Below are 23,087 nucleotides of genomic sequence, written 5' to 3' on the forward strand. Positions count from 1 at the left end.
ACGTATATATTCATAAATTTTTGTTCAATTTTGTTAGTCTGATGAATATGATTACTCATTATTAAACAAAAAAAATATATATTCACGGTCCGAATTTAGTATAAAATATATCGATACATCGACATCCCCACTATTGCAACGTGTCATATCGCTGATAACTATTTGAGACAACTTCAAAGCATTCGGTGAAGGCACGTTGGGTTTGTTTTTCACCCGTTTCGTGATGAAAACCAGAGCATAACGTGTGCGCAAACAGTTCACAGCACTTTTTTTCTTTTGTGTTTTATTTGAAATATCTTAACGCGTTCATCATGACGTTCAATAGAAATTTTATAAATGTGATGGTATTGAGTTGGGGTTTTATGTTGGTGTTTACAGCATTTCAAACAATGGGCAATATTGAAGTGAGTAATCACTTGATTTTGTTTTGACTTTTTTAATATTTAATGCTTTTGCATACAGTAAATGTGTTATTATTAACTAACACAATGACAGCCTTAAAAATATGTTGCTTTTTGTGAATTTATTGTGACGTTTATTTTATATACAGAACTTGCCTACTTTTTATGTATAAATGCACCTATAGTGAAAGTACAAAAACTTTTTCCTTGGTTATTTAACTCGCGCATATGTAACGGTTTAAATGACTAAACGACTAGCCTTGCATTCTAAGCACCTGGTCGCTTTCCTCCTAAACTTGATATGAGTCAATTGAAACTATAGAACAGTTGTTAGTTAATCGCGAAATTGTAGAGAGATTTTAATAAACAAATTATTTACATACAGACATTCAAAAAAAGTGTATCAAATTTCTCTTTTTAAAAAATCAGTGATGTTTATATAGCTCTGTCCTTGAAAATGTTTCGTAGAAAAAAGATGTCGCCTGCTCAGTTATGATTTTAAAATAAACTAAAATTTTTAATTTTAATTAGATTTCAAATTTAATCTGCTTTCCATGTATTTTTTCACATGATTGATGCACTCTATTTTTTTTTAATTAGTTAATTTCCATAATAAAAATCGAAGACTAAACATATACAAAAAAAAAGTATTTGCCGTAAATAAATAACTCGTTTAAATTTGCCGCGTCACAAGTACTCTGCAAAATACTCTGAACATAGGCATGTACAAAAATGTAACTTTATTCATTTTTCTCGAATTTTAAATTTAATTAAAATTTGAAATTAATTCTGATCTTATGCATACAGCTGTAAATTTATAAATCATAAATATCATTTAATATTATAATGAAGTATTAATTTGTGTATATATCATCAAAATACATTATTTCATTTATATAAAACTATTTAAAATAATATTATTTATCCTCATGTACTTTGTATTTTTTTATCATATAGTTAAGCTTATATATCTGATATTATATCTTAAGATTATATCAGGATTTATTTTACCAAAAATTGATAATAAATTTTATTGTATAAACTTGTATTAATAATATAATAAAAAATGTTAAGTATCCATTGTGACTGCTTATAAAAACTCCAGTATTATCAAGAGAAAAGCAAAATTGTAATGTAACAGGCTATAAAGCACATGGGATTCTGTACATATATGTTGTGTACACACTATATGTATGAGTTATATGTGGGTTATCAGTATTAGATTTATTCGAATACACCTGACATTTATCTTTATCTTGTAGCAAATAAATGATGTATAAAAAGTTCAATATACCTTGATTACTTTATACAATAATTTTACTGATAAAATCTCCATCATTTATGTACTGCACAAATAACCCAGTTCACTGTCAATAATTTTTCTTTTCAATCAGAACATATTAAACATTTTAAGATTTCTATTTTATTTTAACAGAATCTAAAAATTGAAACCTGATGTATTTGGTCTTGTATTATATCAGGTTTATTTTCTGTACAGAAAACCGTGCTGCAAAGTATTCAGAAGGAAAATCCAAATTTCACCGGTGAAGCCTACACTAGTTTTGCGATAATCTATGCCGTCTTGGCGACTTGCAACTGGTTAGCACCGTCGTACATCTCTATGACAGGGCCAAGAATTGCAATACTTACCGGCGCTTGCTGCTACGTCTTTTTCATAGGAACTTTCCTTTGGCCCCAAGATGCTTTACTTTACAGTGCATCAGCTATTCTCGGTCTTGGAGCGGCTTTAATATGGACAGGACACGGCCAGTATTTAACTGAGAACAGTGACTCTGAAACAATGTCCAGAAATGCAGGAATATTTTGGGCTATATTTCAAACTTCTATGTTCACTGGGAACCTCTTTGTTTATTTTATGTTTACCGAGCCTGAGATTAATGCTTCAAAGAGAAAAATTGTCTTTAGTGTTCTTACAGCGTTAGCTATCGTTGGTACATGTTTACTTGCTACTTTAAAAAAGACCTCGCGAGGATTGATACTGGGTGAAATTGAGGGTGCGAATAGAGAACTCCAAATACCAGAACCAATAAGGGAGAAACCATTGTTAGCTGCTTGGCATGCACTGACCGATGCATTTTCCCTTTTCTTTACCTCTAAAATGCTTTTGTTATCTCTGACATTTGTATATACTGGAATTGTCTTAACATTTTACTCAGGAGTTTACTCATCGAGTATTGGGTTCACTAAAGCGTTTGGTGATACGCGGAAAAGTTTAGTTGGTCTTTCTGGTATTTTCATTGGGATTGGCGAAGTGATCGGTGGAAGTCTTTTTGGTATCTTTGCATCCAAAGTATCCCGTATTTGCGGCGTATGGGCAGTGGTGCTTACAGGATTCTGCGTACATTCCTTTGCCTTTATAACTATTTTCTTGAATTTACCAAATGACGCTCCGTTTGAGGAAACTACCAGTCTAGGATACATTAATCCTTCACCGGTTTTGGCGATAGCCGGAAGTCTGGCTCTGGGTTTTGGAGATGCTTGTTACAATACACAAGTCTACTCGTTATTAGGGTTGCTTTATGCACAAAACAATGCATCTGCGTTTGCGTTATTTAAATTTTGTCAATCACTCGCGGCTGCAGTGAGCTTTGCTTACAGCAGTGTTGTTGGCCTTCATATACAACTTTTTATATTAGTGATAACAATTATTATTGGTACTATTACGTTCTGTTTTGTCGAACGTGTTGCGAGAATAGAAAAAAATAATTCGACTCCGTCGGAAGATAATTCAACATATGTTACACAGTAAATATGATGAATTTGTTTGGACATTGGCATAAGTAGGTAGGGACCAGAGTGGGCCTAGAGTCCCCAAAAACGCGAATTGGCTCTCTCTCTTCCAATATTCAACAAATTCTCAAAACCAAAATTCATCATTTCTACAATAAAATATCTGGTCTATCCTAGAAAAAATTCTATTTACGCCAATGTGGTTGGAAAACAAAAGTATCGAAATATAATGCTCAAGATAACGAATTTACTGTATTCCTTATTGAAGGGGAATATGATATTCATCTTAGAAATTGTATTTTTTAAGAAAAGGGCAATAATTAGTTAATAAGTAAATAATTAATTTTATACCGTGTATATAATAGCTCGACAAAAGAGTAATATCGATGTAATAGACGATTCCATTGTTTTAAGACTGCATGTTTATTCAGTTATGTTCATGTTTACTCAATGAAGACTTTTTAAATAATTTTAATTGCGTTGAACGCGTAGAAAGAATTTTTAATATAAAAAAAACAAGATAATCACTATAAGCATAATAAATACAGCAATTAAAAATTTATTTTTTTATTACGCATTTCTTATGGATCCTTTAACAATTTTTATGTCGTCAACGGGTCTGTCATTCTTATCGGTCTCAACTAAGCCAATTCTTTTTACTATTGCCATACCAGAGTGAATTCTACCTGTTAATGAAAAATATCCTAATAAAAATTTTCTGGATTAAATTGACAAAGTTCTCCGACAAAGAACTATAGGACGACGACAACAAGCTGTTTCCACTTTAAACGAAGAAACCGTAGATTGTACTAATTTGAAAGTCTTGACAATGACAGAAATATATTCCTATGTAAGGTGAAATTAAAAATTTCTTTCAAAAATGAAAAATGCTCTTACCAAAAATTGTGTGTTTTCCATCAAGCCATTGTGTAGGCGCTAATGTAATAAAAAACTGTGATCCGTTAGTATCAGGTCCTGAATTAGCCATAGATACTACTCCCGCACCTATATTTAAGGTTTTAAATAAAAATAAATTTTTTCACAAAAAGATGTATATGCTAAATGATTAACGATTTATTTTATACTCTTTAAACCTTTGACTTTAGTACTGAAATATACAAACCTGTATGTTTTAGATCATCGTGTATTTCATCGTCAAAACATTCTCCATAGATAGATACCCCACCTTTTCCTGTTCCCGTGGGATCACCGCCTAAAATAATAATAAAAATGATATTATTTTGTAGCGGTTTTTTAACATTTTGTATAATTAGTATTTTATAACATGTAAATAATATAAACATGCGCGACTATTGCAAGAAATATAAGGACATGATATACCCTGTATCATGAAATCTCGTATTACTCTATGAAACTTCGTTCCATTGTAATATCCACGTCGTGTAAGTTCAGCAAAATTCCTGCATGTAATTGGTACATGTTTCCAGTACAGCTCAATCATGACTTCCCCCATTCTGTAAAATGAAATGTTAATAAAACAACACCAGTAACATTGTGATATTTACGTACGTAGTTTCAAATACTACAAATGGTGGCTGCCAATGTTTATCAGGAATTCCAGATATATTCGCAAGAGCCATGATTAAGTGTGAAGATAATTTTTCCAATACTTTTTACTTGATTTTTGAACGAAGTCTAAAAACAGTCCCATCAAATCCTGAAACATTTGATAATGTAATATATATGATAATGAAAATTAATTAGAAAGATAGACACTTCACTGCCTTACCTAACCTTCAATTCATTTCGACATATTCATTTTCAAACTTTTCTTTATTCCTTATTCTCCATCTATGCAAAAGCAGCGGAAACTACTCAATAAATTACTGACTTATCGACTGAATTTCCAACAGTTGGTAAGTTAACGAATAGTTTGCGCCACTTTTATATAGATGGCGCAATGGCCGATGACTAGGGGTGTTAGGGACCCCGGTGTATATTTTCTACATCATCAACAAACGGTTATAGCATCTGCGTGCCAGTACTTAGAATATTCCACTGTTGTATCAACCGTAGAAACTTGATTTTTTCTAATTCGATAGTGTTTCACTTATTATTCACTACGTGGCTAAATATTTGAATTTAAATCTTCAACTTCTGTTATAAAAATGTTTCAAGCGAGTGATTTTACATCATACTAATTAAAAGGCAATTCTTGAAACTATCTTCTGTATTCGATCCTGAAACGAATGTTTAATATCACATTACATTGTCAATATTTTTTATCGTAATTTAAAATATTTCTAAAGTATCATATTACATTTAATATTTGCATTAAAAAATATGTTTAACAAACAATTTTCATCAAATGCTTTTACAAATTTGATTTGGAAAATGTCTGAAAATACAACATTATCTCAAATATGTTGCTTATATAACACAATGCGCAACTGTTGGCGAGAAATACAAGTTTATTACGGAAACATTGTAGAAATACATGTTCTTTATCGTATAGTATACTCGAGAACCTTGAGAAATTTTGACTTCAATGAAAACCGAAAGTTATACACAAACTTATACCCTATTAAATGATTTTCCTTTTAAGTCCATATATAAAATTGCCTTAAACTGGAAATAATTAACAGTCAACTCTATTAATCAGTCTGTTCTGCTATTCGTTTAATTCGACTGGTGATGGAAATATCGAGGCAAAATTACAAATAAGCCACGCGTCTCGATCAAAGATTTCAATCGAACCGTGAGCATCTGGATGGCTCCCAAAGGCTGCATACCAGACTCTAGTTTAGCGTGGATCCGGGGCCAGGAGTCTGTAAGAAAAGCGCAATAACCTTCGACTAGTGAGATCGTGGTGGGTGAGCTGGTAAGCTCGACAGTGGAACATTATTTTCGAAACTGTCCGTGGGAAAGGTTGGTAGTGTTTTTTCGGTATAATTGCGCAAGCGAGCGCGGGGGACAGCATGGCGCGAGGGAAGGCTTCTGTTCATGCGCGGTCCTCGGCTCGATCGGGCCGCCGCCGCCGCCGCGCCGCGGTCCGTGTGGCGGCCGGCTCGGAAATGTTGATGCTAAATAAAACTGCTAGCTGGTTGGGACGATGCCATGCGTTCTAATTTTCACGAAGGCACGGTCGCTCGTGGACGTGGTGGCCCGGGGTCTGCCGCGTCGTTGGAGGCGGATGCGATAGTCTTGCGAGGCTGTCCGGCTGTTACTTGTTCTCATCTCCACGAAAGTCGCGAGAACGAGGATCTGGGGATCGAGGAAAATCAATCGGTAGGCCGTTTTTTTCTGATCGCGAACGAGGATCGGGTTGCGGTTGATCGTAAACCAGTGCTAGCTCTGTCAGAGTTTCTTCCATGCGAACGCTCCGGTGACATGGCTTCCGCCCTTCTGGGCAAGTGTGTCGGCTTACTAGCGCTGCTACTTCTCCTCTACAGCTGTTGCTATGCCTTCAGGATCCGCGAGCACGCCGGTCAAACGGCCCTCACGTCCGCGGAGCAAACGCGTCACACCGCTTGCGCTTCCATGTTTGGCAGATGCCAGCAGAAGACGACCGCGACAACGTCGACTGCACGAAAGTGGCACGATACGTCAGCATCCTCGCGGCTCGCCACCACTCGTAAACCACCTGTCGAGGTGACGTCGACCCACGATGACCACGATGACGACGATGACGACGATACAGGGACAGAGGGGGTACGCTCGAGGGTGGAAAGAACCGGACGTGCGACCGATCGGCTCGCCGGTGATTCCGCGGGAAACGGCGCTCGAGTCGATGACCAGGATGATGATGAAGAGGAGGAGGTGATTGTGGAGGTGGAGGAAGACACTGACGAGGATGTCGCGAGCGATGAACAAGTAGCAGAGGATTCTGATCTGGATGATGATGATGATGATGATGATGATGATGAAGACGAAGATGAAGACGAAGATGATGAAGACGAAGACGAAGATGAAGAAGAAGTAGCCCCTACTCCTCCACCGAGGAAACTAGAGAAAGTCAGACACGCGGACAAAGATAAGATTAAGTCTGCAGAAACCGTACCACCAGCCCCTGTTTTAGAGAAACCGAAGGTTCGAAGCAAAGAATCATCCGAGACAGCAAAGAAACCCGAAGAAACCGCAAAGAAACCTGAAGAACCAGCAAAGAAACCTAAAGAATCAGTAAAGAAACCCGAAGAACCGGTAAAAAAACCTGACAGCCCGAAAATATCAATCGAAATCCCGAAGAAAGTCGAATCCGCCAAGATAACGAAACCTGAAGCCGAATCAAAAGCTAAGACAACGAAGCAGTCGGAGGAAAAGGCGAAGGTTCCTGTAAAATCGGTGCCGAAAGCACAGGAACCAGCAAAGAAAGAAGAAGAAGGAAAAGTGAAAAGCGTAACGACTAAACCCGCGGGAGTTAAACGATCCGATAGTGAGTATTGTGATCACGAAATTTGTTCATTTTTTTTTTTTAATGAGATTAAAGTATGCGTATGTTTGTAGAAGATGAGTCAAAATCAAAAACGAAAACGCGGGTGCAAGCACCTCTTACCTTGGCTCAATTGAACGATGCGATTCTACGAGTGCCGACCTTCCTGCCAAATTTCACGGGCATCGAAGATTTCGAGTGTCAGCAGCACGGCAAGATCTTCCTGCGACAGTTAAGGGGTTATAAATTATGGGCCCTGCAAAGTAAGTGCTAAGCTTTCGTTAGGTTCGATTAGATTAGGAAACTTATGCCAGAATCTTAATTTTTAACAATTTCCGCACGTCAGTGTTAGATTCGAGTGCAAAAATCCCATCGGGATTATTGAGGGGAAACGTCAACCAGCTTGGAGATTTTGACGAGTGTTTGGGGATAATGGCACACGTGAAATTGGACGACAAGACCATAAAGGTGCAGGGCAAATATTGTTTGGCCAGTATAGATTTGTACCCGGCTCGTCCGGACATGAAGCTTCCGGTTAATATGATGCAGGCTCGTGCTTTTGTACGAGGAAGCATGCATGACGTAAGCGTATAATTTTATTTCAATTTTCATTTTCCGAACGATTACTCTTTTTTCATTTAAAACCCTTTTAAATATTCAGTGACATTTCCTTTAGATAGTACTAGTATCACTGATAGTAGTGGCGATACTTGACACCCTTTTTACAATAATTATTCACTTTTTTAGTCTGGCCATTTTATTCCAAAATTCACAACAGTGAACTGGGCATTGTGTCTCCCAGCAGCATGTACCGCGGAAGATGCACAAGTCGTGCTGGAACAAGCATTGAGCGAGTACAATTCTACCATAGGAATTAAATTCACTGTGGACGTTGATCCTAACATGTGTTACGTCAAACAGAAGTTACGAAGTTATTCGAAAGAAACGATTGGCGTTTTGTACGTATTCTTTTATCTGCTGTGTGTACGAGAATAATAATAATTTTGAAATTATTCATTCTGAAAGTTTCGAAAGATTCGAACTTTGAACATAAGCGTGCCGTTTGACTTCGGATCGGTTCGGCAAAAGTCGGACTCGCTCGGTTCTCGCTTCTCCCCGCTCCGAAGCCGAACGCCTCCGACTTCTGTCGAACCGAGCCGAAGTCAAACCGCGAAGATCAAACTTATGTGCTTAAATTCAATTGAAACTTTAATATATATCGCTTACAGATACTTTTATGCAATGGTGATTTGTCTGGTCATCGTAGCAACTGTGAGAGACTATTTAGTGATATCAGAAGGAAAAGGTAAATCCTCACAATAAATAACACTTTCGATACTTCAAACAATGTCTGAATTTCTTGTTTCAACAGGGAATTATTCAGAGAGAATAATAATGTCCTTTTCCTTACGAAGAACTATAAAATCTTTATTGAGAAAAGAATCGAACGAAACAGAAATCACGTGCATTCACGGGATAAGAACGCTCGTAACGATCATCCTTTATATTGCTCATCAACTTATACCGATTGCAAGGTTACCATTGTCTAATCGAATTGAACTTACGGAGGTATGTATAAAAACGATTATTTAATTGGTATAATTTAATTTTTAAATTCATTATTGAAACAGGTGGCGAATAATCCAATTAGCTCTATCTTAAGGGTGTCAATGGTTTATACCGACTCCTTTTTATTACTCAGCGGTGTTTTAACTGCTTACAATATGGCGCATGAATTTAAAGTGCGCGGTGAAATCCGCTGGTTTTGTCGCTTTATCGCAAGATATATTAGGTACGTACAAATCATTTTTTTAATAGGGGTGCATGTTGCCTTACAGAAAATTTATTTTAATATCATGAATAAGTATTTGAAATTTAACACCCTGTGTATGAGACCCCCTTCGTTACATTGTCATTTTCCCCGGAGATGCCATTTTTCCTGGGAAAGTCTGATTTAATCGCGAGCAATTAATTATTCTTTTATTTTTTTAGACTCACTCCAGCGTTACTAGCCGTGGTGTTTTGGTATGCGTTCGTAATGGAACACACGGGATCGGGACCACAATGGAACAGCATCATACTGCCAAACGCCGAGCTTTGTAAGAGCAACGCGTGGACGAATTTACTGTATATACAAAATTTCTTTCCTTTCGAAGAAATGGTATTTAAATCATTTCAAATTGTATAAGATACCCGAGATTTTTGCACTTAACCCGTTTCGTTATCAAAAATTATCATAGTGACTTTTTAAATAATAATAACTTCTTTAGAAAGTGTTGCAATTTTTTTTTAGAAAACAGTACACAATTTTTTCAACGCGTTGGTAACTAGTCATTAATAATTATTTATAATTATAATGCGAGTTAAGTTGCAGAAATTCTACTGCACATAAATATGCATTTTATTACGTCCTTACATGGTCTTCAAGTTATTGAAGAAATTCAAGTTTTTATCTTTTTTTTAAATACATTTTTATGTTTGATCATTCTTAAAACGAATTTTATTTTTCAGTGTGCTACTCATACACATCAGTTGGCATTGGATATGCAACTGTCGTTGTTAGCTCCAATGTTGGTATTTTTCTTAGAATTTAAACCGATAGTCGGGACTATTTTGATGTTCTTCTTCATCTTATTATCAGCCACGCTTCGTTATGTAGCGACGATGAATAATTATCTTTCTCTCGTGATTTTTCACGGAATGTCGTGAGTGTTATTCCAGTATCAATACAACACATTGATGGCCCCTTTAAGAATTAACAAAATCAATTAAAAATAATAAATATGTTAATTTCTTTAAGTAAGATTTGGGGTCTTCGAAGTGTTAATACATAAATAATTTTTTTCTATTATTCAATGATTTTAAGTATAATTTTTTAATTACAGGTTGAAGCATCTTTACAGAACCGCAAATTTAATTTATGCATTACCATTGCATAGAGCTACACCATACGTGTTTGGCGTAACTCTTGGTGTGCTGCTACGTAATACCGGAAAAGACGTCAGGATCCACAAGGTACGTAGGCATTTCCAGAAGTAATAGTAAAAATAATAATATGTTTAAAACAAAAAATATTACCTAATGAAATTTTCAATAGCTTCATTAAAAACAATGAGTATTTTATCCATAATTCAACGACCATGACCTAAACTTGCTGTACCAATTTCAGGTGTTGGTGATCTTGGGATGGTTAATCGCGATGGCCTTGGGATCGTGGTCGTTATTTTCACCCTGGCACTTGGCCAGGAGGGACTACGTGTACGATGCTGAAGAAGCAACCCATTACGCTGTAATCAGTCCAGTCGTATGGGCTCTGGCTTTGTGTTGGCTCATATTTGCATGCTACACGAATCATGGAGGTCTCAATGAAATTCATTCCATTACCTCTATTAGGAAATTATTAGCATTACAAAAATAACATCTATGTCCCTAACACCTCTTTAAACTTTAAAAACTGTGATTTGTCACTACAGGTCCAATAAACAGATTCCTTTCGAGCCAGTGGTTGGTGATCTTCAGCAGAATATCGTACGCAGTCTATTTGACGCAATTCACAGTATTTTTCTACAAGGTTGGGACCACCAGATACTCCAGCGAGTTTCAACTTCATAGAGCCGTACGTTCTCCATCAAGAAACCCGTCAACCCTGACCCTAAAATACCTTTGTAAATTTCCAGTTCGACTCAGTGGAAGCAACCACGGTCGTAGCCGTATCGGTAGTCGTCACCCTGTTCTTCGACATCCCGATGCAAGAGATAAAGAACGTGGTAATGGAAAGTACCGACGTCCTGGCAACGGAAGTCTCCTCCAAAGATCCGTCCACTGTTCCAAATGAAGAGAAGAAGTCAGCGAAGCTGGCGACAGAGGAGAAGAAGGTGTTCGAAGAGGACGAGGTGTCCTCGACAGGGTGGGACTGGCAGAGAGACATAGTGGACGGTGGTGTAAAGTACAGCGCCGATGCGTTGGAAGACGAAGAGCGAGTGGACATGCCATTCCTGAAGAAACCAGTTGCCCGAAGGAGATCGTTCATAGGTCAGGATTCGTCAGGGCCGGAGGAGGGTATCCCAGCGTGGGAGTGGATCAAGGAATCGAACAAAAGATTATCCAGGGAAGAGGAGGAGGAGGAGTATCGAAGAAGAGGAAGACGTAGCAGAAGCAGTCAAAGGGATTATCAGGAGGAGGGAAGGGATGCGTTGGATCTTTCGAGGATGCAACAGGAGCGAGAAGAAGCTATCAAGCGAGGCAGACGCTCGCTCTCGAGGAGTTTCGACGCTAAGAGATTGTCAACACGTGAGAGCGAGGGAGATGAGGAGGGCGAGGAGGAGGAGGAGGAGGATCCAAGACGTTACAGAGGAAGATCCGAATCCAGAGGGAGATCCGTGATTAGGGAATCGGACGATTATCGTTCGTGGGAGTTGGTCGGTAAGGAACGTTCATCCTCGGCAGGTCCGGACTCTAAAAGGCTCTTCAGCAAATCGGAGGAACGCGAACCTGCGCAAAGACAAACAAGAGCCCATCCTCCGCACGGCAGGCGAACCTTCTCCTCGGAGAGCGAGGATGAGCTTTCCTCGCAACGTAGGAAAATTGAGAAAAGACATCCACCGGCGGAGCCGAGGATAAGCGACGAGGAGGATTGGGAGGGCGAGCTGAGGATACGTAGAAAACAGTTTATGGAGAAGCTCGCGACGCAGCAGCGGACCGGCGACTACTACGACGAGGAAGATTTCGCTTCTCTGAGAAGGAGATCATCGGCGGAGGGGAAGATAGCCTTGCTGAAGGATCCTTCGGCGAACGACAACATGGATTCGTGGACGATCAGCGTGGGCTCGCGAGTGGCGCAGCTCGGTTCGTCCCAGGAACGAAGCGAGCCTGAAGAGGATATTTATACACGACGAAGGGAGTACCGCGAGAGTGCTCCACCACCCAGAGAGGACATCCAGAGCGAGGAAGACACTTGGGACGAGTCGCGAAGAATATCGTACACCAGCAGCAGTCAGATAACCTCGGTAGAAGAGGACGAGGACCTCTTCGTCCTGACTAAAGAAAGCAAGAGGATATCGGTGCAGGACCTGTCCAACCTGCCCGCGGACGACCCTGACTTGGCAGACTCAGGGTGGAACGTGGTGAAGAACGAGAACGAAGGTGCGCCCAAGTCTGGCTCCATGGGGCTGTTCAAAAGGGAGTCCATCGTAAAGAGCCAGGCCAGTGAGGAGGATCCGGAGTACCTCCTCCCGGAAAGACCCAAGTTGGTCCAGCAGGAACGGGAGCATCCTTTCAAGAAAGCTTGGCAGATGCAGAAGTCCAGATCGGAGGAAGACGGTTCTGCCTATATTATTAAAGAGTCCAAGGAGGCGAAATTGAAGATGGAAGACACTCCAGAGCTGAAGAAAGAACACAGCGGGGAACAATACGAAGACATAGGCTCGTTCGCTGATGACGAATCCGAGTCTATCAGTTTAGCGCGTAGCAGAAGTACCGATACTGAAGAGAACACCAGGACCAGCTCGAAATCTGAAGAAACAGAGTCAACGGAGCGGAGCGACAGCACGAGCATCGAGGGTAACAAAGCTAATTCGAGATCATCGGACGTGGATGAGGACACTCTGAGATTTAATTGGCCGTCTGAGGAGGAACGGTTGGATGTTTATAAAACAGTAGCGAGGAGCAAATCGGAGGAGGTGGAGTGGAGCTGGGAACGGGAGCAGACTTGACGAGAAATAGATAATAAACGTAAATATAACGAGCTGAATTATTCGACGGGGAAAAAGAAATTGTTCGGGATCGTTGAGGATGACGCAGATCCTGGGAGAGACGACGATCGATACGTGTATTTGTATTGTCTTTTGAAATATACTGTCTGTTTAAAATAAACGTAGACACTGTTGTTTTAGTACTGTTTATTTAATCATTGAAAATGTTTATTGTTACTTATGATGGTGGTCGTTTGAAAAATTTTAAAATTCGTTAGAATTAAAGAAATTAATAATTTCTTCGAGAAAAGCTTAATAGGATATTTACGTTATCCTAAGGCACGTATCATGGCTTCATTATCCTTTTGTCGCGAACAACCCCGTCGTTCTCATTACAGTTGACAGGAGGCAGGATTAAGGAGCAGACTGACTTAAAGTACGTCATTAAAATTCAGTCGGAATTCTCGCGTTATTATCTTTGAATCGTAGGTCAAACGTCTTCGTTAACGTTAATTACCAGATCTCGTTAAAAAATTTGGAATTCCTTAGTAATCCATTCAAACGAATGCATTTTTAGAAAAAAGAAGATTTGCATTCAATTCTCTGAAAATTTTCATTCAATTAAAAGTACAGGGAAAAGAAAAAAAAATTGCAGTAGTAGTAATTAAAAAAGAAAAAAATTATTTAGATGATATTGTTCATAATAATAACAATAATAATAATCCTGATACTAATAATGAACGACGGACGATGGTAGATTGGATGGACGAATATTAAACGCACCTTTGACACCGGACGACGCTGAATGAAATTACGTCTAAGAGAATTCTGGCGGTAAATATAGGAATAGCGGAGGATTTCGATAAGTGGTTCCGTTCCCTAGGCGTTCGTCAGGTATGAAGCCACAAAATGGCATAGCCATCGTGCAACTCGGACGTTCGAGGAATTTGAAACGGTCGAAACGCGGGCGGTACGACCTTCCACGGATCACTTGCCAGCAGTTTCGACTACCATGCTTCACGAGGCCGTGGCTGTAAGGGAAAGCTTGGAACGAGACCTTTGAGATTCTAGAATCCAGGGCTCTCCTGATGCTATGACCCTTCATAAGCCAGGAATGCGTTCGCGGTTCCGGTTCAGGTGTTCCGAATCTTTGACTGACGACGACCAACAATCTCGTACTTCAAACTTTTCTATTAAATCAAACCCGATCATTTATTATAGTAGACTCTCGTTATATTGCCAACCGAGCGATCCATCTCATCTGTGGCAATATAACGAGAGTCTACTGTACCGTTATAATTCTACCTATTCGATAAGAGAATATAGACGTATATACTTGTTCAAATATTTTCAACACGTGCAATCTTATCAACAGCATTATGCAGGTATGTGAATTTAATAGAAACACGAGTGTCAAAGAAAAATCCGAGTAAAAAAGAATAGAAAATATTCGAGAGGAGGCTGTTATTGGGCGGCACGTATACGGAGGCGTACGTGTCGCTTCGTTTCTATTTATTTTATCGACGAGCGAAATCGTCGCCATCCCCGGGACGATTTTCTCACCCCTTCGCTTTGCGTTCTTTTCTTCCTCTGAAAACGTTCACCGACGGAATCGGGTCCGTTTCGTGGACCACCGAACGTGATCTCCGGTCCATCGCCTCGTTAGTAGGCTGCTTATCCGTTTTTCCTTCATTGTCGTTGATTTCAGAGATTTCGTTTGTTGCATTTCTTCCCTACACGGTGTCCCAAAAGCAATCGTCATTCGAAGTAGTTGAAAATGTTATAAAAAAAATGGTACTATTCGATTTTAATTTTTCATCGATGAAGATTTTTAATTTTGAAATTTTAAGAATTATTTTTGAAACATCTTGTACATGGCGCGAATACTAGTCAGTCTTCATTCCATTCTTCAGAACGTGTCCGGATTGCGGACGTCGATGATTTCCACGATGCGTTCCACAATGCGTTTCTTTCTCCCTAAAATGCGTTTTTGTAGCGTGTTTCCAGAGGCTGTTGGAAGAGGTGCTGGATGCAGTTGCCAAAATAAATAACCCGACCAGTATAAACCCAGGGCACGCGTTGTCTTACTCCTACCGTGTATCTGTTCACCTTCTGTGCCGGTTTTAGCCACTCAAAGTGTTTGCTTTAGTCCGACACGTATGGTTCTGCGGTCTTAGGTACAAACTGTACGCCTTGCACATCTTAAATGGCGGGAAGAGCATGTTGTGTTTGGTTAAGACCTGCATTTTTTGATTCTACATATTGAAAACTATTAAATAGCAAACAAAAAAGTTAATAATTTGATGTCCTTCAAAGCAAAGTTCAGCCTTGCGATTCTTCAAGAAATTCTTCATTTTCTCGAATACTTTGACAATTTTAAACATTTTCTGTAATTTATTCGTTGAATGGGGGGATAGGGGAAGGTGGTAAGGTACGTCTGACGAAAAGGACCCTCCAGAAACGTCTAATGCCATAGTGGCATTTGCATACTTGGGTATTCATGCAAGGAAAGCTTTCGTCAGCGCATTACACGATCCGGGATTGTTGTGAGAATACGGGAACGTTGAAGAGACGGTAGATATACTTGTTAGTGTAAGTTCCTGTGTCGAGTACTTGAAACTATGTGTATGATGTACCCTATGGTGTTAAACCAGTGCGTGAGATATCTGGAAATTGGAAGACAATCTCACGTGTCTGAATTCATGACATAAAAGTATTTCGAAATGGCACTTGCGGCATATCAATTTAAAGCTTAAAGTTTACTGAAAATGGTTGACTAATATTTGTAACACAAAATGGCTGATAATAAGTTAAAGCAAATAATGAGATGAATTTGGAAATATAATTTCATGACATAAAAGAAGTACAAAATGGCTAATAATGAATAGAATAGATGTTGAAGTTGCAACACAATTCGCTACGAGCTTATAAAATACTGTGCTGTGCGTTTTCCAAGTCGTAGTAAGTTTCAATTTGTCGGGCGACGACAAACACTCGCTGGGAGGTCTGCTACTCAATTTCCGGCAGGGTAATTTCCCGTAGCGAACAGAGCTAAACACGAGGCATCTTCTTATCTAGAAAATGGAGACGCTTTTGACATCGGCTCATCTACTCGAGCCAATATTATCAATTTGATTCGTCCATCCTGATAATGAAATATTTTCATTTTCTTTTTCCTTCTCCCCTTAGATCCTTTGTAACTCTCGCCCTGATGGCGAGTTGGGATAATTGCTACGATTATTTACAAGATTTTCCTCCCCCGACCAGATTAAAGCGCGACGAGATACTTGTTCCACTTTGAAGAATTTCTCTTCTTTCATCTTCATTCCGTTTATCGTCTTCTCGCCTGCCTGTCCGACCCTCTTGCACTCGATTCCACCCCTCTCGTTCTCTCCTTCCTAGCCTAATCCGATTACGATGGAACGAGGTGTCCGTTCGGCTGTAACTCCGCGATAATGGATATTGCTATTCAAAGTATTTCTCGCGTTAAATGACGTTCTCCCCGAGCTCGACCAAACGAAAGATTTTGCGGTTCGATGCGAACCTTCATTTTTCTTAACCATCGGATCATTTATTAAGAAACGATCACTCTCGCGATTGGAGTCGATTCTGACTGTGAAATTTCAAACATTCATGAATTTATTAGACTTTGAGCTTTAAATTTATGTGCCACAAGAGATATTTTCAAATACTTTTATGTCATGAAATCCAGTCAGACGTAACAATTTAATATTTATCATATCTCTGATGTTTGAAATAAATTCATTTTCCACTCTCCTCGAAATAAATAAATAACACCTTACCATTACAGAGTTTTAACCCATCCGAGGGAAAAATTAGTGGATCCCAAGAGAACATCGATTCATCGAGACGGGCGAAGAGGTCGATGCCTTTCGGCGGCAATGACCCGCGAAATTGCTTTACGCAATCGGCCATTATGCGTCTGAAAATTTTGCAGGGCTCGTCGTTTGATGTGATACGAATATTATATATTATTCATTGTCGGCCACGTATCGCTGCGCCGATCGCGCAATTATCGATGTCATTTTGCCATCACGCATCCGTACACCGATAAACAAACGCCTCGAAAAAAGAACAATTTCAACGATCTGAAGTTACAGAAAGAGAAAGGAAGTTAGAGTGTAACGGAATGGTCGGATCGAAAGGGGGCGAGTACCTTTTAGGAGCTTAGAGATTACACTTGGGACGAGCTACTAGTAATGCTACTAGCAACCCGCTCATTCCCACGAAGGATTCGACAGAACTTATAATACCTGCGATGTGGGATCGGTTGCGGCACGCTTATGCTACCTACTGTCACGTCCTTAGACATCTCCTCCCTGCGCCCTTTACGCATTCATAATTCAATGTCAAATACCACTTATCCTACTCTTGGATCCTTCAACATCATTTATTCTACTCCTTTTTGCGATACTCAGAGAATTTCCCTGTTTCGTCAGCATTCTTCTGCGGCGTTCAAACAACTTAGTTATCTGTATTTTCAGAATTTTAGAATTTTAGGTTTTTGGAATTTTAGATTTTGGATCTTGGAGTTTTAGAGTTTGAAATTGTTGGAGAGAAGCAGGCCCACCCTAGTTTCAATCTAGTTAAATCAATGTTTGTCCAAATGTTTGTTCTTACACCATAATAGGTCTGGTGATCTATTAGGAAGATGGAGGTGCTTTCTTTGTAACGACTAAAGTGCTTTGTAAAGTAAAACAGCATACAGAGCGGTTGGTCGAATAGCCTGGCAACTCGTGCAACAAGTCACGAAGGTAGCTGATGTTTTCTTTGTAACTAAACCGGAGAAGACAGAAGACAAAAGGCCTAATTACTTCGCAACGCTATTATCCGGATTAAAGGCGGGTAGGTGTCTATTGAAGGGAGTACACAACTCAATGGAAAAATGCCTTCAATAGGAAATCGAAGAGCCGAATCGCGGAATATCGATTGGAGCTTGGAAAATGGAGTGCTTTAAAGCTTTTTTTTCCTACCATCGCTGGGTAGACTGATTGTGAGTAATTGCTCCAAGTTTCTTTAGTCTGTTTCCATCGAAGATGATGATCACTGTATTATGTTGTATTTCGTAATTCTTAATTGGTTGATTCATTGTTCCAAATAAAAATTAGCCATTTTTATTAAAAATTTTTTTTAAATTTTAATCTTTACGTTAGTATATCTTATGGTACTATTTTATGGTACTTTTATGTCATAGACTTTCTAATCTCCAGAATTTGTCATTTAATATGCTATAATAAATGGTACCTTTCACAAAATCTCAATTTTTAAATTTCAAGGTAAAAGGTGCCATTCTACGATTTTCACGTAAATCAATCCTTGGTATTTTTTCATTCATTCATTTCTATTCCTGTTTTTTACGCAACCGATCCACTGGCGTCTCGTTATAGGATCCAGGGGTCTCGAAAACGCAGAGTTACCATTATCATCGGTGTCGGAGAACGTCATTGGCTTAATTGGTGTTGGTCGGTCGAACGTTTCGCCGGTGGTCGGCATGTATTCGGTGCAACCGTGCAGTTGAGCGCAGCCACGCGTGATTTCCCTCTGCACGTCCATCTGCACGCATCACAAACCCCAAAAGGGTGCTCTTTCACCCAGGCCACCATCGGTTGGGTGGTCTGGATGGGTGGCAGGAGATATTGCTGGTTGCCCGGGTGAAGAGTCGAGATGGCGGCCTGTTGGGGGGACCGTCGGTGGCCTGGAAAGCGACGGTGCGCAAGTTCCAAAACAAACATACGACTTGAACAGCTCGAATCGTTTTCTGGTTGGAAACCTGCCCTGGAAAAATCGACACGAACTTTCTACGAAAGCCTGCCGCCCACGAGTTATGCTCCGACCAGACTGGACGCCCTTCTCGATCCAGCAAACAGTCCAGATTTTTTTTTTTTTCATTCTACCCTCGCGTGGATTTGAATTTGGTCAGTTTCGTTCGCTTTCATTGGAAATTTCATTCGTACATGAGATTTTTTATTTAACAGCTGAAAATTTAAAATCGAAAGTTCCTTAATTAATTGAAAATTGAAATATTAAAAATGAGAAACTTCGATAGGTGTCATGGTGGACGATAACTTGGGAAATTCAAATCAGATCGGACAAGAATTTGCAGGGAAGAATTGGAATGGTACTCTTGGCTAAGGGTAGATAGAACATAGAAATGGAACGGAAGGTGGCTCTTCTTTCCAGTGCGCACAAGAGATAGCAGGTATTATCGGGGAACTAATTAAACTGGAATAGAAGAAATAAAATAAAAGGAAGAAGGATTATCGTTCTCATTGGTAGACCACCGCGTTCCGTTCTCCACCTCTACTACTTTCGAATCAGGTATCTACCTGGTAGCTGTCCATCTACATTCAAATGAAGGCACATTGGAATCCTTATTTAACCATCAACCGTTTACCCACGGCTCCTGTTCATTTATTTTTCTATGTGTTGTTTAGAGAAGATAGCAGTTTCATTGACTAATTTTAGTAATTAGTATCGGCACCAATTTGTAGGTACTTGACCAACCACCTCCAGAACACTTATCGCGTATCTAGCGAATAATTGCATCAACTCTGGACTCGTGATCCCCAATTTAGCGGAGACGTTGCTCCAATTACAAACTTCCGGCATGGTTCGCTCTTTAAGGAAAGCGTACAATGTTTCCAAGTTTTTTAGCTCTGCCAGGCGATGGCCAACGAACACTAACCTCATTATCCTCAAGACAGCCAGTTTATCATTTATTATTTTGCGCGAGCCTGGAATCGCAAGCGGAACCAGGCAGAAGGAGAAGAGGAAAAAAACAGGAAAACAGTGAAGCGTACGCGCACGACCTCGATTATGGAGGGGGTGAATGAACAATTAATAGTGAAGATGGAATAAGGAGAAGGGGGGTGGGTGGAGTTATAATGACGAGGCATTAAATAACAACGAGAACCGTTAAGGGATGACGAGATAAAAACCTTGGTGGATCGTTAGCAGGCGTCTCGGCCATTTCTTATTCTCTCTTCTCTCCCTTCTCTAAATGGACTGTTTCGCCTTCTTGTCGAATGTCTCTCTTCTAAACGCATCTCTCTCACGCCTTTCAGCCGAGATTTTCTCTCTTTATTCCCGTCTTCCCGCTCAATTCTCGCGCCCCTTAAAGAAACTTTTAATGTAATTGCCGCGGGACGTGAAAACCGCTGATACCGTTACCCGTGGCCCGGAGAAATCCGATCCGTGAAAATAAGTCGAGATAGCGTCCCATCTAAAATCCCTACCTACTTTACCCTCTTACGTCCTTCTCTCTTCTACCGCCAGATTCATCGAAAAATTGTTTCATCTGCTTCCGCGCAAAGTCTCGTTTAATTTCCAACGAGTTTCCTTCACTGATAACGTCACAAGGCTGTTCTTCATTTTCCAGTGACGTCAGTGACCCAGCTAAAAGTCTCCATATTACTTTTCGATAAAATTTTACCTTTCTAATTGGTTCATTCATCGGATGGTTTAGTAAATTCACTTAAAAATTCATTTATTACGAAGAATGTTCCAAAGTTCGTTTCAAATTACGCGCGCTTTGTTCTGTCTAGGATTGGCCGAGTAGCTCAGCGAATCAGCGAATCGGAACGCTCGAGGTAAGATGGCAGCCTCCTGGGCGGTTTCAGTTTCGACGAATCGACGCCACGTGGCGCGTCCGTTGGGAACAGAACATGGCCGCTTGTTTTTCAAATGATTTTAGCGGTGAATCGAAGCGAGAAAAAACGGCCCGTTTATTCCGTGGAAAATACCGGCGATTTTTGACCCGACGAGAATATGACCGGCGAACATTTGACACGCACGTCAACCAGAATTGATTACGTTACGCGTATCGTTACCTTCTTCGTTCGTCACCTGCTGGCACTTTTTGACCTTTTCAAATCGCGTTCCAAGAATTTATGAAACCTCGAGGTATTTTTTTAAAGAATTTTCAACTCGTATCGAGAAGCGATAACAGGAATAATTAAAGCAACATCAGACTCGTGGAAACAGCAGAAAATGTACAAAGTAGAACTCATCGACTTTCTAACCATACCCGATAGCACCGATGGAGAAGAAAGATCGAAGCGAAAGAAACGAGGCTACTATCGACAAGTAATTAAAGCTTAGCTCGTAGAGGCAAAGAAGCAAAGAGGAATTTAAAGATCTTTGAAAGCGACCTCCTTGTTCCCTTCGTCGACGACCACGATACCCTGAAGAACAAGACCTCTCTATTGGTCGTTAGAAGGATCGCAGACGAGGATCCTCTCAAGAAAGAGGCTTCATTTCAGTAACGGTAGTCACCCGATAATTCCCTTCGAGAAGTCCAATAATTTTGATATGTAAATACAAGTCGGTATCCTTGTCTCGCGGTATCGGTCTGATTAAAATATCCCGGGATTCGGATTACGTTGCCCAGACATCTTATCCCTGCTTAGGAGCTCCTCATTTCCTTCTATTCTTCGTGTTTTAAACATTACCGAGTCATCGGGTGTCGTTACCGAACCGACTATTCAAAGGGATTTAGGAAATGTTTGCGTTCCCTTCGAAATCTTCCCTCTCGTCGCGATAATTAACAACATAGAGACGTCGCGATATCCATTCGCCGCATGTTTACCAGATATTACAGCAGCTCATCCACGGCTCGGAATGGAAGGATGCGCAACACGTAAATACTACCTACATCTCGACGCTGTGTCCTCGATGCTGAAGTAACGAAAAGAGACATGCTGGCAGCGGCGAAACACCTCTAACGATATTATTGTATGGTTCATTTAAGTTAGATAACAACTGCATAGTCAGGCTGGATAACAGCCACCATGCCACGATATCTGTGCATCTCTTGCCTGCAGCCTAATTGCTTCCCGGCCTCTGCTACTAATAGTAATGTCTCCAGAATCAAAACTACAGGAGTTATAGAGACCATCTTCTAATATAGTTTAACGTTATGTTAACAAATTCATCCGTGTTCCCCTCAGAAAATATTTTGTTATTAAATTTGAAAAAATGAAAAACTTGGGGGCGGAGTTGGCGAAGGCGGTAGCGGGTCAGACTGTCAATTGGAGGGGCCTGAGTTCAAACTCCGCCCAGTGGGCCCACCTATTTTTCTACAATTTTCCAATACCTAAACTCAAGTTTGAACTTTGTTATTAGTAATGAACCATTATTAATGCAATTAAATAAATCATTTGAAATTCCTTCTCTATCCAGCAGCAGCCTCATTTTCATAATACTTTCCGAATTCATGTCGCGATGGCGCGAAGTTTTTCCTTCGTTATTTCCCTTTCCAAACCGATTAATACAAGCAACGGGAGCGATAATATCGCGAGGATATGAAAAATGCATTCCTCGCGGTGTAGTTGATGGCGGGACGGGGGTTGGGAAGGGGCCAAACTTTCGAGACTTCGGTTTTCTAGAGAGGAGAAGGAGGACTCTGGTGGGTGCAGCTTCAGTGAACGAACAGAGGAGACAGCAGGCTTGAGGAGGAGAAAAAGGGGAGGTTGGAAAGCGGAAAGCAACGCGGTGGTTAAGGAGAAACGAAAAGGGGATCGAAGGCTGTACTGTGCCGCACGACACGTCTCGTTCTTCCTCATAATAATATTTAATCCGATCCATTGCATGGTACAGCGGTTCGCTCTTACCCCAACCTCCTTCCAAATCTTTCAAGGTTTTCTAACTGAAAGGAAACTCCCTATCGTGGATTTGTCTCGTATAGTGGTACACCATGGTGGCTCCTCAAGTATTTGGATAATTATTCCTCAAGGATGTTGCGAATCAATGCCTAAATAAGGATAATTAAACCTTGAAGGGAAGAAAATCGAATTTCATCTAATAATGGCATTGTAGAACAAAATTATTTTCTTT

General features: G+C 40.0%; 3 protein-coding genes across 4 annotated transcripts in view; 2 read left to right on the plus strand and 1 right to left on the minus strand.

Annotated features, from left to right (window-relative positions):
- Nucleotides 1–124: 124 nt before the first annotated feature.
- On the plus strand, nucleotides 125–3,839 carry LOC117607773 (UNC93-like protein MFSD11). The gene is made up of 2 exons (XM_034331865.2): nucleotides 125–404; nucleotides 1,900–3,839. Exons 1-2 carry the CDS (start codon nucleotides 312–314, stop codon nucleotides 3,169–3,171), a joined length of 1,365 nt encoding a protein of 454 aa, XP_034187756.1. The 5' UTR covers nucleotides 125–311; the 3' UTR covers nucleotides 3,172–3,839.
- Cypl (peptidyl-prolyl cis-trans isomerase-like 1 Cypl) overlaps nucleotides 3,579–23,087 on the minus strand; it is a 61,142-nt gene continuing 41,633 nt past the window's right edge. The window contains exons 1-6 of one of the 2 annotated variants that reach the window (XM_034331870.2): nucleotides 4,903–5,353; nucleotides 4,683–4,830; nucleotides 4,494–4,627; nucleotides 4,276–4,365; nucleotides 4,050–4,157; nucleotides 3,579–3,838 (exon numbers count right to left, since the gene is read on the minus strand). In XM_034331870.2, coding sequence (XP_034187761.1) covers nucleotides 3,723–3,838; nucleotides 4,050–4,157; nucleotides 4,276–4,365; nucleotides 4,494–4,627; nucleotides 4,683–4,753 — 519 coding nt within the window. In that variant the 5' untranslated portion in view covers nucleotides 4,754–4,830; nucleotides 4,903–5,353 and the 3' untranslated portion in view covers nucleotides 3,579–3,722. Of the gene's footprint in view, nucleotides 3,839–4,049; nucleotides 4,158–4,275; nucleotides 4,366–4,493; nucleotides 4,628–4,682; nucleotides 4,831–4,902; nucleotides 5,354–23,087 lie in introns of those variants that run through there. The other variant, XM_034331871.2, reaches the window with a different exon arrangement.
- Nucleotides 6,033–13,425, plus strand: LOC117607771 (uncharacterized). Its single transcript, XM_034331858.2, has 13 exons — nucleotides 6,033–7,545; nucleotides 7,617–7,805; nucleotides 7,889–8,124; nucleotides 8,290–8,501; nucleotides 8,772–8,848; nucleotides 8,915–9,111; nucleotides 9,174–9,334; nucleotides 9,535–9,703; nucleotides 10,054–10,247; nucleotides 10,428–10,557; nucleotides 10,712–10,901; nucleotides 11,016–11,158; nucleotides 11,220–13,425. The coding sequence occupies exons 1-13, from the start codon at nucleotides 6,231–6,233 to the stop codon at nucleotides 13,251–13,253; spliced, it is 5,247 nt and encodes a 1,748-aa protein (XP_034187749.2). The 5' UTR covers nucleotides 6,033–6,230; the 3' UTR covers nucleotides 13,254–13,425.

Source organism: Osmia lignaria, chromosome 6, assembly GCF_051020975.1.
Source record: "Osmia lignaria lignaria isolate PbOS001 chromosome 6, iyOsmLign1, whole genome shotgun sequence".
Taxonomy (NCBI): Eukaryota; Metazoa; Arthropoda; class Insecta; order Hymenoptera; family Megachilidae; genus Osmia; species Osmia lignaria.